Here is a 13,994-nt window from a genome sequence, read left to right as displayed (position 1 = left end):
TTTAGGAGATACGTGAGCTTAGGCAGATATCCTTCTTTTGAACAAATTCACTGTAATTAAATACTTTGCCATCTGTTGGATGAGTTCTGTCTACGTCACTCTTTTATCAGACAGTAACTGTGTCCGCATGGTCCAACTGGGGGTGGTGCACCAACTGTTAGACCTATTGGAACAGCACGTGGAGGATGGAGATGTTGCTGTGCAACATGCAGCCCTCAGTGCACTGCGGAATCTCGCTATACCAGGTAAGTGTGTGAGTGTGTGTGTGTGTGTGTGTGTGTGTGTGTGTGTGTGTGTGTGTGTGTGTGTGTGTGTGTGTGTGTGTGTGTGTGTGTGTGTGTGTGTGTGTGTGTGTGTGTGTGTGTGTGTGTGTGTGTGTGTGTGTGTGTATTTTTACCAGAAAATATAGTATGAGAAATGCAACAGTTTTTAAGTATGTCCTTCAACTGATATAGTAGGTTAAATGGGACAGTGATTCAGAAAAGAAGATTGTACTAAAGCTTCCACTGGATTTTAGGGCAGGAATTTCCAGCTAAATTTTAGTGCAAATACAAATATAACTTGTGAGCCCATTCACATCTCAGACAGGATGGCAGCCCTGCTTTCCTCATTATCCCTTAGCACAAGGGGCGCAATCTTACTCCCCTGCTGCGTCCCCCCGCCGGTGCTCCCCCCTTGCTCGCGCACCCTCCTCCTTACCTTGGCTCTGATGTCATGACATCATGTGACATCACATTGCCATGGCAACAAGGCGTCACGTGACACCATAAGCCGTCAGTGCTTCCCCGGCATTTAATTTAAATGCCTTAGTGAAGAGCGCGGGGGCCCCTGTAAGCGCCAGGCCCCTCCCCCACAGAAGATCCCCCCCAGTTTACGCACCCGTGCTTTAGCATACAATGCTTCCACTGTAGCCAGGGATTCTGGGAAATGACATGCAAATGAGCATATATTAAATGGACAAGAAGTAAAGAGTGACAGTGTGCTAATTTGCATGTCATTTCCCAGAATCCCTGGCTGCTGTGGAAGCACTGTATGCTAAGAGATAATGGGGAAAGGCAGATGTGCAGGCCTATCTGAGACGTGAATGTGCTCACACGTGTGATTTTTATTTGCTGTACACTGTACACTGGAGGGTTTTTGTCACTTTTTATTTTCCCACCATAACTTATTTAATGTGCAGGTACATTTTGAATTTTTTTCACCCAAAAGCCGAGGCGAGATTTGCTGTTTTTGCCTTTTTTTTTTTTAATTGTATTGTATACCATGGCTCTGTATTTTGGCAAAGATCAAGTGTAGAGTCTGTCCTGTGAAGGATGGACTCTCATGGATACACATCGTCCTCTGGCTGTGGCCGAGAAAGTGGATACAATGAAGCCCGTCAATTTATTCTGGTGCACTGTAGGTCTAGTCAACCTGGTGGGGTCCATGTCGCTGCACCTTCAGGTTGTGTTGGTTGAGTCACAGCAAACGTCACTAGAGCACTTGGCACCTGCATGGATAATTTTGCACGACTCGTATGTTTTCTGCACTAGACCCTCCCCTGGTCTTTTGGCTGTGAGGGAACTCAATATTTTTGTACCTGCCCGGCCTTTTGGCTGCGGTGCACACTCCTGCACATTTTGTGTGTTGTTCGTTGGAGCACTTTGGCACTACATTGCACAGCGCACTGAAGCACTCGCACCATGGATTTGTTTTGTTTTGGTGTTGGGTTAACAGTAGGGTGACCAGATGTCCCGGTTTAACCGGGACAGACCTGTTTTTTTTAAGGTCGGTCCCGGCTGCCCGCCATTCTTTAAAATGTCCCGTTTTTTTCTGACTGTCCCGGTTTTTACCATCAGAGCAGTGGGGGCAGCAGAGAGCGGGGAATGCTGGCAGGAAGGAGAGCAGGAGGAGAACGGAGGCTGGGTCTGATCTGCCGCTGCAGAGGGTGGGGGCGGGGTTAGCTTCAGCGGTGCCCCAGCTATGAGACCCGGAAGTGAGTCAGTGAGAACTTCCGGTGTCTGCTGCCAGGGCTCAAAATGGCTTTCCCCCCACCCATGCTCCACAGTGACAGGTAGGGTCTAGAATGGGGAGAGAGAGACACAGACAAAGTATAGGTAGACAGAGACACATCATGGGGTGAGAGAGACAGACACGGAATGGGGAGAGAGAGACAGAATGGGGAGAGAGACAGAATAGAGAGGGAGACACACAACGAATAGGGAGAGACACACAGATGGGGAGAGACACACAGAGAATGGGGGAGAGAGAGACAGAGAATGGGAGAGAGACATAGAGAATGGGGGAGAGATAAGCTCAGAGAATGGGAGAGAGACACAGAGAATGGGAGAGAGACACAGAGAATGGGGGAGAGATAAGCTCAGAGAATGGGGAGAGAGACACAGAGAATGGGGAGAGAGACAGAATGGGAAGGGTGGAACAAAAATGGAAGGATGGGGGGAGAGAAAATGGAGGGATGGGGGGAGAGAGAGAATGGATGGATGGGGGGAGAGAGAATGGAGGGATGGAGGGAGAGAAAATGGAGGGATGGGGGAGAGATAATGGAGGGATGGGGGAGAGAGAGAATGGAGGTATGGGGGGGAGAGAATGGAGGAATGGGGAGAGAATGGAGGGATAGGGGAGAGAGAATAGAGGGATGGGGGAGAGAGAGAATGGAGGGATGGGGGTGAGAGAATGGAGGGATGGGTTGGAGAGAGAAAGGGGTGTGTGTGTGAGAAGGGGGAACGGAGTGGGGTGGAGAGACATAAAGGAGAAGGGGCGCAGTTGATAATGTCATTTGTTTTATAAATATTTTTTTTAAGGTGTCCTGGTTTTTACTTTTGTGAATCTGGTCACCCTAGTTAAGCACCCACTGTACCTTTCCGCGGAGAGAGAAAGACTGAGTGCTGGTCGGTGGTCGCCCCTCCTTCAGGGAAAGGCTGCGTTGGGTTAGTAAGCCTTTGGGCTGCACACCCTCACAACTTGGACACTCTGTCTTGCCTTCTGGCCAAGGAGGGAACAGGAAGGACGTCGGAATCCTCGGATGAAGACATTAAAGAGTAACGTCCGGACTCTTCATGGCCTTCTGGCTAAAGAGAGACTGATAGTCATGGGCTGACCTGATCTGCTGAAAAGGCAGTCACAAGTGGAGCGCACCTGGGACCCTCTGTGGACCACGAGCACATTTTTTTAGGTTGAACACTTTCACCGCCGGGCTTCTAAAAAAAAATACCATGGCTCTGTGTGTTACTTTCATAGGGGATTTGAACGTGCTGCTGACAATCTGGGGAGCTATCGTGCAACTGGAACACTCAGACTATCTCAGCGCAAAGCCTGCCGGCTTCCTCTGGCACTCAAACGGTTTATTGCCGCAAATTTAAAGCGCACGCATTTCCCAGACCGATTACTGTACAGAGTCTTAATTTGCTAAACTCAATTTCGGGATTTGCATGTATTGATCATAAGAGAGTTTGATTGAATTACTGTCAGGCTTTAAAATACCCCCAAATCTACTAGGGAAAATGGAGAGGGGAAAAAAGAATTAGAAGAGATTTTTCTTCTTGTAATCAGGAAATGCTGTAAGCGGCAGCATTAAGCAAACCATCCATCACATTCAGCATTGCGGAAGGACACGTGGAATGTAATTCATCAACTACCTTATGAAGCATGCAAGGAAAATAATTACCAAATATATGGCATTATATATATATATATATATATATATATATATATATATATATATATATATATAATGCCACTCTCGAAGCGGTGCCTGAGAATCACAGATAGAAGATTTGGGGGGGTCATTTCTATGGGATATGCTAATTGCAATTATCCCCGTTTAAGTGATTAAAGCTCCCTAAAAAAAGAAGAAAATCAATATTTGGATTTTCCTGAATTTTGAACTTGTTTAACAATAGGGCAATGTTTTTGGACATCAATAAATAGAAATGTTTATGAAATATTCACATAGTAGCATACATATCATGTGCATTCATTGCTAAAAATCCAACAATGATTATCATTTTAATTTACTTTTATTTCATGTTCTTCATTCTTTTTTTTTTCCAACAATTTTTGGTTAAGACTGACGTTGAAGTGATAATGGCATCTAGGGGAATTCTAATTGACACCTGTTATCATCTAGTTAGGATAAATTGCCTATAAGGAGGGGTGATCATTTTGTCATGTATGGATGCTGAAGCTTCCTTTCTAATGAAACAATCCTTGTCACGTTGTTCCAGCGATGAACAAGGTACAGATGTTGGAGGAAGGGGTAGCAGACAGAATCCAGATGCTGCTTAGGTCGGAGATGCCTCCAGTTCAATTTAAACTCCTGGGCACCCTGAGGATGCTGACTGATGGGCAAGGTAGAGCAAATAGAGCCAGATTTACCAATCAATGATAACAAAGTACCTGAAACGTTTCTTTTATTCAGTGTCCTTAACTCATTACGGAATCCAGTCCATTTCCATGTAGATGCATGTTACAGCAAGAGGTAATACAGTTTAGGGGAACGTGTGAGTTCTTTATAGTGCAGTCTATAGCAAACACAGCTTTCACACCCTTATAGGTTTCTTCTTCAAGATCTATTACCAGAACACTTTCTGTACATCACAACAATGAACCAACACTTCTCCAGAGCCAATGAGTCTAGTTCAGGGGCGGGCAACACCAATCCTCAAGGGCCACAACAGATCAAGTTTTCTAGATATCCCTGCTTCAGCACAGGGGGCTCAGTGGCTCAGTCTGATTTACCTCTATATTTGGAGGGAGAATTATATTATAGACAAGCCTGCAGTATTTGCCTTGTACCCATAGTTCACTATCGAGAACATGTTCAGTGCTTCCTTGCACTCCATGCATCCCTCCATCTTCTCCCCAGAACCATGGTGCCATTATATAGTTGCTCTCCCAGTCACCTCTTCCATTATACCCTTTTCCCACCATCATAACCCCCAGTCCCTTTCTTTGAAGCGGATACAGCCAGGATGCTGGGGCAGGATCCCAAACTCCTGACTCGGCTGGTGCAGTGGTGCGAAGCCAAGGATCACGTCGGGGTACGGGGAGAAGCAAACCGCCTGCTGGCGTCTCTCCTGCGTCACAGCAAGTCACAGGTAAGGCCCATATCCTTCAACACGACCATGAGGCTTAGGTCAGCCTACTTCAGGGGTGGCCACCTTCAGACCTCAAGGTCCACCAACAGGTTAGGTTTTCAGGATATCAGCTGGCTCAATCAGTGGCTCAGTCGAAGCCACATGTGCTGAAGCAGGGATATCCCGAAAACCTGACCTGTTGGTGGCCCTTGGACTGGATCGGCCACCTTTGCAGTAGGCTGACCATTGTTATAATGCGAGACAGCCACGTTCCAAAGACAAGCAGATAAAGATCCTTTGCAGAGTAGCGATAAGCCTGGATTTTATGAATGATGCTGCTTGGTTATTCTGAATAAAAGTCCCTGTAAATGTCACTGCTACATCTCTGTTGAAGCGGTTATTGTACACATTGCTGCCCGCAGGACGTAGTGACCGCCGTGCAGCAGGCCGCAGGCGTGAAGCATCTGGTCTCCATGACAACCAGTCCGCACGCTATAATGCAGAACGAAGCCCTCGTCGCTCTGGCCATCGCATCTGCGATCAACCTAGGTACAAAGAGAACTGCAAATGGGGCAAAAACATGGTTTATTAAAGAGCGCTTCATGATTATTCCGGGGTTCAATATTAGACCCATATTTACTAAATGGTGCTATTCCATAAGACAGCAGTGCGCAACTCCCCGCTCCTGCGCCCCCCTACCTGCTCCCTCCTCGGTCGCCCCCCCCCCTCGTGTCTAATGATGCGTCAAATTACACTGCGAGGTCATGTCACGTGACATGCGGTGTCATTTGACACGTGACGTCACATGGTCCTGCGGCGTCATTTGATGCCCTTTTGCCACACCGCCGGCTGAAACAAGGTAAGTGGAGTGTTGCAGGGGCCTCACGTGATCCCCCGGCATTAAATTAAATGCCTGGGGGAAGAGCGTGGGGCCCCTGCAACCACCCGTGCCCCCCTAGAAGAATCTCCCGCTCCCCACCGCCCTCCAGTTTGCCACACCGCTGCCATAAGACACCTTCCAGCTCACTCACATGAAGTTGACTTCATGCACCTGGGGGAATGTTCTGGAATGGAACAGCTCTTCATGTTTATAGAAACGATATTATATTGTTATGAGTGTGTTTGCTTATCTCCCACAGGTCCCCAAACCTGCATCCTTCCCCCACCCATGATATACATAACGTATACATACTAAGAAGCGTTGCTCCATTAAACACTTTCTGGGCTGGAAAACACTGTACGGCCCCATTCAGGCAGTGTTACTCCTTAAGGCAGGGGTTCTCAACCCCCAAAGTCAGGTTTTCAGGATATCCCTGCTTCAGCACAGGTGGTTCAATCAGTCCCTGCTTCAGCAAAAAAACAGCTCAATCAGTCCCTGCTTCATTATAGGCAGCTCAATCAGTGGCTCGGTTTTCGACTGTGCCACGGATTGAGCTACCTGTGCTAAAGCAGGAAGATCCTGAAAACCTGACCTGTTGCGGGTCTTCGGGACTGACGTAGAGAACCCCTGTCTTAAGCCATCTTCCAAGTCGGATGGCAACTTACCGACGTTCCAGTCCCTTTACTTGAATGGGCCATTTTTGCTAAGCTGTGCGAGAAGGGGTTTTATGGGGTAACAGCATCCCCTCCGCAGCCTCTAACTCGCAGAATGTTAGTTTCTTGCCCCATTAGCACGTCCTGCTTTTTTGGTGATTAAAAATCCCGATTTTCTTCGTCTCTAGCCTCTGAGGTTTCCATGGTGACCTGCACAGCGTAGCGGACGCTGGGGAGAGCTCCATTTTATCCTCCCGGACATTTCATACGACTAATCTCCAGAACGCAGAGCAGGCTGCCGGAAGGTTATACCATCTTTCCCTTCTCTTTGCAGACATTGTGGAAAAAGACTTCCAGGAATCGGAGCTGGTGTTGATCTTGCACAAAGTTCTGGAGGACGAGTCCATGGGTCCGGAGGTGAAGTACAACTCCATGGGTCTCCTGTGCAGCCTTCTGGGCTCGGGTTGGTATTTAAAACACACTGGGAGAATTCAACAGGTCGTCGTTCTCCTACTTCCCACAAATTCCCTTTTTAGATCTTTTATGACAATTTAGACCAGGAAAAGAGCAGAAAGATGCCGAAGTCTTTATAGATCACCTTACCCCAGAGGTGAAAGGAATTAAAATGTGATTGTTGGCAAATAAATGTATTACCTTGTGGCCCTGATTGTTACAGGGATATCATCCACCTTAAAGCCACAATCTAAGCTGGCCGTCCGTCTTTGACATTATTTTCATTTTTTTTACATAGGATTGAAGCACGGGTCTCTGGAGCTATATACCATTCATTTGAGCTCCATGGACACCCTGTTTCCTGAGATAATTACCTCCGTAGGGGGTGCCGGCAACCAGGGTTCACATAATGGCCGCTTTTCAGAGTTCCCGTGCCCTGCTGGCCAATAGGAAGCCATGACGTCATCCGGTGCGGCTTCCTACTCGCCCACGTGACGCGGGAGCTTTAAACTTGCAGGAGTTACTGGTACCACCTACGAGGGTAAGTATCTCTGGAAGCAGGGGGTCCCTAGGAGCTGAAATTAATGGGGTTCAGCTCCGCAGACCCCCTGCTTCTATCCTATGTAAAAATGGCTTGGATTCTTCTTTAAAGGGAGCACGATGTACTTATGGTGGCGGTTACTGGACAATTACCAGACTTGTGGACCATGGACAGCCAATTAGAAAAAGCTTCACAAACTGCACCCAACCAGGAATCAGAACTCGGAACTCAACGAGTATACTACAACTCAAAATCAGCACAGTGAAGCTGCACACAAACAGATGTAGTATAAAATGCTTCATACAAACTTTGCAACTCTACAGAGCAGAGTTCCAGTAAACACGTCTGTCCAAACAGTGTGCATGTGTGCATCCTGTGATTCTCTAATGGACCAACAAGCACAACTCCTTCAGAGATCTATTACACGACTGTTACATCTATCACCACCTGCACCAAATCTGCCCACAGGTCACAGTATGGCCACTTATTTAGGCTCTGCCAAACACTGGTAGTATATATTCTGCACCAGAGAGCACCATGGTAGTGCAGAGGAAAGGTGTTGTAAGCCAGAGGTGCTCAACTCCAGTCCTCAAGACCCCACCCCCCAAAAGGTCAGGTTTTAAGGATATCCCAGCTTCAGCACAGTTGGCTCCACCTGTGCTGAAGCAGGGATATCCTTAAAACCTGATCTGTTTTTTTTGGGGGGGGGGGGGGGGAGGTCTTGAGGACTGGAGTTGAGCACAACTGTTGTTGATATATATCCTCTGTTAGAGGTGGCTACAGTCCTCAAAGGCCACCAACAGGCCAGGTATTAAGGATATCCATGCTTCAGCACAGGTGGCTCAGGCTGACAGCCACTGTTTGAGCCACCCGTGCTGAAGCAGGGGTATCCTTAAAACCTGACCTGTTGGTGGCCCATGAGGATTGGAGTTGAGCACCACTGGTGTAAACCATAATGCCTGTGAAGGAGAAGACCACCATGGTAGACACGACTTCTGCTCTCACATTGTGTTCCATCTTCCCCCAGACGAGCTGAGACGGGAAATGGAAGAGGTCCACCTGCAGGAGACATTGGAGAAGCTGCATGGACACAGCAATAGTAACGTAGCCAAACAGGCCAACGCCGTCCTTCAGATACTGACCAACTCCAGCCAGAACAGCGGCCACTTCTTTGCATAGGTTTCGACCACCACACTGAACCCCTTGCCATCAGAACCTAGAGATGGAGGAATGCCCTCTCCGAGCGTCCATTTAGGGATCGGTTAGATTCATCCAATAGGAAGTGACATTACCTTTGGGAGATAAAGATAGTGACCTCTGGTTAGAAGAGGAAAGTCGTCCTGCAGCATTAATACTCGAAGAGCCTAATGCAGTTTGTACTGGTGTCTGGGCACAGACAAAACGGAAATAAAATGCTGACACCCACACAAAACGGAAACGTTTAACCCCGCACAGTAATTCCGGCAAACGTGTATTTACGGAGGCTGGTTTTCCATTGCAATTAAATAAAATGTAAATTATTTATTTGTCCATTATCAAAAGTAGCCGGTTTCTTTTTTTTGGTGGGGATACCATAGGGCAGCTGTGGCCAACTCCAGTCCTCAAGGGCCACCAACAGGTCAGGTTTTCAGGATATCCCTGCTTCAGCACAGGTGGCTCAATCAACGCCACCCCTGCCACAGAGAGTGCCCATGGCCACAGGAAAGATTTGTGGGGCGGATATTGGAACTGCAGCATGTTTCTGCAGCTGGCCAACCAATCCCACCTGACCCCATTTTTCAGCCGAGTAAAACTCACTGGAACACATAAGCCGCCAGGCTGGCGCGTGCGAAGCGCAAACGGCGGGGCCGCAGCCTAACAGAACAGTCTGCCCAACACTGACACTAAGAAAACAATGGAAATCTGCAGCAAATACTTCAGTCCGTCACTGTCCCTGCACACCAAAGAGCACCTGGGACATTGGGTGGGTTCCTTCAAAAACTCCCATATTAATCATTATTCTCACTGTACGCTCCACATGTTAGCGTTGTATAGCGCTGCCGTGAACAAACATGGAGAGAGAAAAAGAGAGAAAGAGAGAGAGAGAGAGAGAAAGAGAAAGGAAGAGAGAGAGAAAGAGAGAGAGAAAGAAAAGAGAGAGAGAGAGAGAGAGAGAGAGAGAGAGAGAGAGAGAGAGAGAGAGAGAGAGAGAGAGAGAGAGAGAGAGAGAGAGAGAGAGAGAGAGAGAGAGAGAGAGAGAGAGAGAGAGAGAGAGAGAGAGAGAGAGAGAGAGGAGAGAGAAAGAAGAGAGAGAGAAGAGATTAATGTCTAGCAGGAGGGATAATGCACAAATGACACAGCACTATAATCCAGCAGCTGGCAAATGATGTGCTGTTTGTACACTTTATTTCCCACAATGCGAGAGGAATCAGTGTGAGGGCCGATGGAAGACACTGCTCTCAGGTATGAGATTACAGCAGAATGTTTCGCTCGCCGTCTTTGGCCGACAGTAAATGCCACGTTACAGAACAGCGGGTTTTCGTTTCTCACTTTGGTTTTTAAACTGGTTGGGAGCTTTTAACCCCCTGGCTGCCAGCAAATTCAGTAGGTATCTTGTTTGGATGAAGTGGCCGACGCTGCCCAACTCCACTCCTCAAGCGCCCCCAACAGGTCAGGTTTTCGGGATATCCCAGCTTCAGCACAGGTGGTGCAGTCGAAGACTCAGCCACCTTTGCTGAAGCAGTAATATCCTGAAAACGTGGCCTGTTTGGTGGCCCTTGAGGACTGGAGCTGGCCACCCCTGCCCTTAATAATGTCCTTAAGGACTACTTCAAGCAGAGAGACGTGGGACCCCCCACCCCACTGTCTCAGGTTAAAGGCTTCATATGGCCTGTCTCTCTTTCTGTATAGTATGGGGCCCGTGGCACTCCAGGGTGGCTCTCTGCGGTTTGCGAATGGGAATGCACCTGGTAAGATGCATTGGTCGGCATCCTAAACTAGAATTCCCAAAACGTACAAACACATAGTGCCCCCACATACTGGCAGCGTGGAAGTGTGGGGGCATAACACAGCAGCATTTACATGACACATTGTTTTTTTTTATAGAAAAAAAAGCTTTATTTCAAAATTAATTACATTTCTTTGTTTATGGCATTTACAACAACAACAAAAATCCTGTCCTGTTTAGCAGGATTTATACTCCATACTCACATTGTAGCTCTACCTCTAATACACGCTGGCCCATATTCACTGAGCAGTGCTATTCGAGTGAATGGGCCCATAAAGGTGTTTTACAGCGTCTTCTAGAATACTAGAACATAGTAAATACGACCCTATGACATTTGGGGAGAATGTATCTCACTTTACATCCAGGTCTCAGCACAATAAAAACCTCTTCACACCAAGGGGAAATATCACGCCGATAAATAGCCTGAGAGGGAACGGGCATGTCACCAACGGGTGCTTTAATTACAAACCAGGCTCTCTTTTATAGTAAGTCTTTCAGCGGTGAGATGTTGGCTGGTTACCAAGCTCGGCTGGAACGCACAATAACGCACAATGACGCACAATGAAAGTGACAGGACACTGTGAATGTCGAAGTTCTCAGCACCGTGTTTGAGATTATGAAACATTAGGACCACGCGCAGTCTATGGGGAGAATTGTAAACACATTTACAGATGCACGAAGCAAAGTAACCAAGAAACAGCATCCGCGGCTACTTTAGTACAAACTGTGTAGTTTCAAACCGCTTCAAAAAAAATATATACATTTACTGTACAATAAAAGCTCTTTTATGCCAAGACCAGACACCTGCAGTGCTCACGGTTACCAGAAGGTGTCGCCCTTGTGCTGGATGTTAATGGTGAAAGGCAGCGTCACCCCAAAAATACAGCATATAAAAAAAGAATTCAAATAATACAAGGAGGGCATGGGGGGGGGGGGGGTGGAAGCCCTCCAAAATGTTTAACTGGTAGAACGGGTTTCGCTGCTAATGCTTCCCAGCACAGGAGAGGAGTAGCGAACATATTAACCCTTTCAATGACAAATAAAATGACTGTAGTAACAAAGGAGTATGATACTTTTAATTTGACCAACAAGTAGTTGATACTGTATGTTACAAGCTTCCCAACCTCTCAGGGTCCTTCATCGGGCAGGGCAGTGTGCGACAGCCCCCCTCCTTCTAATGAGCTCGAACGGTATTCCAGTATAATCATAAACAATAAAAAATAAACCGTTCTATACATCTAGGTGTGCCCTTCTCAGCAGGCGGGGGCTGTCTTTCCAGTGAACATCAGCCCCCAAAAATAAAAAAACAGATCTTCAGCTAGAGCAGTGGTGCTCATCTCCAGTCCTCAAGACCCCCCCCTCCCAGTCAGGTTTTAGGGATATCCCTGCTTCAGCACAGGTGGCTCAATCAGTGTGATGTGAAGAGTGAAGCAGGGATATCCTTATAACCCGACCTGTTGGGGGGGACTGGAGTTGAGCCCCCCTGAACTAGACGACCCTTTTGCACTTGGGAGGTGAAAGCAGAGAAACCTTCTCCTAACTCCCGAGCCGGTAAGCCCCCCACGCCAGCGCTAAATATTTCCTGTGCACGGAACGATATCTTCCACTACTGGTTTTATACAATATCAGGCCTACTTTAGAGGGACTAGTCAGCCTCCTTTCCCAAGGCCGTAAATATTGCATGCATCTCTTTAACATTGTATTTAAAAGGGCGGCCGAGTCGCCGTCTCCCATTCAGTATGTTCTGCAGTGTGTGCGGGTCCTATCGGACACGCACAGATCGCTATTCCGTGTCCCGCTGCTTTCCTGCCTAACGTTACATGTGGGGCCAGCAATACAACGGCCCACACACTTATATGTAATACATTAGGGTATAAGGTTGCCATACACCCCTATAAACTTTTGACACCTTGTTTAAAAGGATGGTGGTCTCCTGAAGCACAGTAACATCACTACACCATATGTTATATTCACACCTGGGTACATATTGATACAGATTCCATGAGAACATTCCAGAAGCCTGTGGAAGAACTCCTTAAAAAAAATGTTATTCTAAGGATGTTATTCTAAGGATGTCCTATAAGTGGTTCAGCAGTAAATAGGTGTTCAAAGACCCCCCCTCCAGCAGAGTACGTCACAGTGCTTTAATCTCTTACCGCCCTAAAGGAAGTAAATAATTTATCTCACTACAGAATGGCAACACCCACCTTCCTTTGAAAGGGCAGGGATGACGCAACCCCTGCAGTGGGTTATTGTCCAGCAATAGCGTGTCAGAGTCCGGGTTTAAAAATCAGAGCTCAGCCCTGAAGTTGGCCCCATGGATAAAAGTGTCATTGGCCACAGATTGAAAATAGAGCCGTAGCTGAACAGTTATAACCCCCATTCACTGCAAGAGGGGGGTGTTTCAGCCTCCTCTGGCAAGGTAAAGGTTAAACCAGGGAGAGGAATCCGCTGCAGGTTTTCGGATGACAGGTGAAGAGGAACAGATACACAGTCCGAGACGCCAGATATACTTTGGTGAGCTTCATGTTCAGGGCGAACCTGAACGCCCTTATAAGCTCCAACTCACGCACTGCAGGTGTCCGATGGGGATGGCTAATACATTGGGGAGCGGAGGCTCCAATTATCCAGTGGGTAGAAATATTTCTGCAGAGGGAGGAGTGCGAAGGAATCTCTGAAGACTCCAAGTCAGTGGAACGGTCCTTAAAATCGGTAGCCGGCCTTTACAGAATCAATGTCGGACATCAAAGTCCGAGCAAGGTAAATGCCAAAAATCTATAAGGGAAAAAGGAAAGACAAAAATCAGTGTGTTACCCAGTTTCATCTCTGCCTCAAAACAATGTGATCCTTTATATTTGTAATGGGTTTCAGAACACCTTCCCAAACTCCTTTCACTGTCCTGCAGTCTTCACCGTATCCCCGGTAAAGGCGGCTCTTATAGTGATCACGTGTTTCTGAATGTTGTGTTTCACATACATAATCTATAGATGCATATGGGGCTCCTCTGGACAATTATTCATTAAAGAATGATCCACAATAAGGCAAAAAGTTTGACCTCCGCAGCTTCAGACAGGCTGCTGGTTCGGCAGGGCACAGCACAGCGTATTGTAATGTCCTACTTTATACTGTATGTTCAGATAGAAGTGTCTTCTCAACACTCCGTGTGCGCCAGGGCTGCCCGAGTCACTGGTATACATGGAAAGTTCAGAGAGAAGACTTCTTCCTGTATGTGCCCCCCACAGCTCAGAGCTGGCATGGAGAAAGGGGTTCTGCCATGTACCCAAGAGTCCGGACAAGGGGTGCCACGTATCGAGGCAAAAATGGTCAAAAGTTCACCAGATGGATCCAAGAATAAACTCCATTAAAAGCAATATTATTTTATTCTTGGATACATTGCAAGCAATGT

General features: G+C 47.3%; 2 protein-coding genes across 6 annotated transcripts in view; one reads left to right on the top strand and one right to left on the bottom strand.

Annotated features, from left to right (window-relative positions):
* Positions 1-9,132, top strand: part of LOC142501097 (rap1 GTPase-GDP dissociation stimulator 1-like) — a 43,251-nt gene extending 34,119 nt beyond the window's left edge. For both annotated transcript variants that reach the window (XM_075610453.1, XM_075610454.1), the window contains 6 exons: positions 111-245; positions 4,224-4,349; positions 4,957-5,096; positions 5,498-5,624; positions 6,943-7,071; positions 8,630-9,132. In XM_075610453.1, coding sequence (XP_075466568.1) covers positions 111-245; positions 4,224-4,349; positions 4,957-5,096; positions 5,498-5,624; positions 6,943-7,071; positions 8,630-8,781 — 809 coding nt within the window. In that variant the 3' untranslated portion in view covers positions 8,782-9,132. The remainder of the gene's footprint in view (positions 1-110; positions 246-4,223; positions 4,350-4,956; positions 5,097-5,497; positions 5,625-6,942; positions 7,072-8,629) is intronic.
* A 1,522-nt stretch (positions 9,133-10,654) lies between these two features.
* TSPAN14 (tetraspanin 14) overlaps positions 10,655-13,994 on the bottom strand; it is a 32,015-nt gene continuing 28,675 nt past the window's right edge. For 3 of the 4 annotated variants that reach the window (XM_075610449.1, XM_075610448.1, XM_075610450.1), the window contains one exon: positions 10,655-13,363. In XM_075610449.1, coding sequence (XP_075466564.1) covers positions 13,292-13,363 — 72 coding nt within the window. In that variant the 3' untranslated portion in view covers positions 10,655-13,291. The remainder of the gene's footprint in view (positions 13,364-13,994) is intronic. The other variant, XM_075610451.1, reaches the window with a different exon arrangement.

The sequence above is a fragment of the Ascaphus truei genome, chromosome 8 (assembly GCF_040206685.1).
Source record: "Ascaphus truei isolate aAscTru1 chromosome 8, aAscTru1.hap1, whole genome shotgun sequence".
Taxonomy (NCBI): Eukaryota; Metazoa; Chordata; class Amphibia; order Anura; family Ascaphidae; genus Ascaphus; species Ascaphus truei.
Note: the sequence above shows the minus strand (reverse complement) of the source record. Positions and strands in the feature narration are given on the sequence as shown.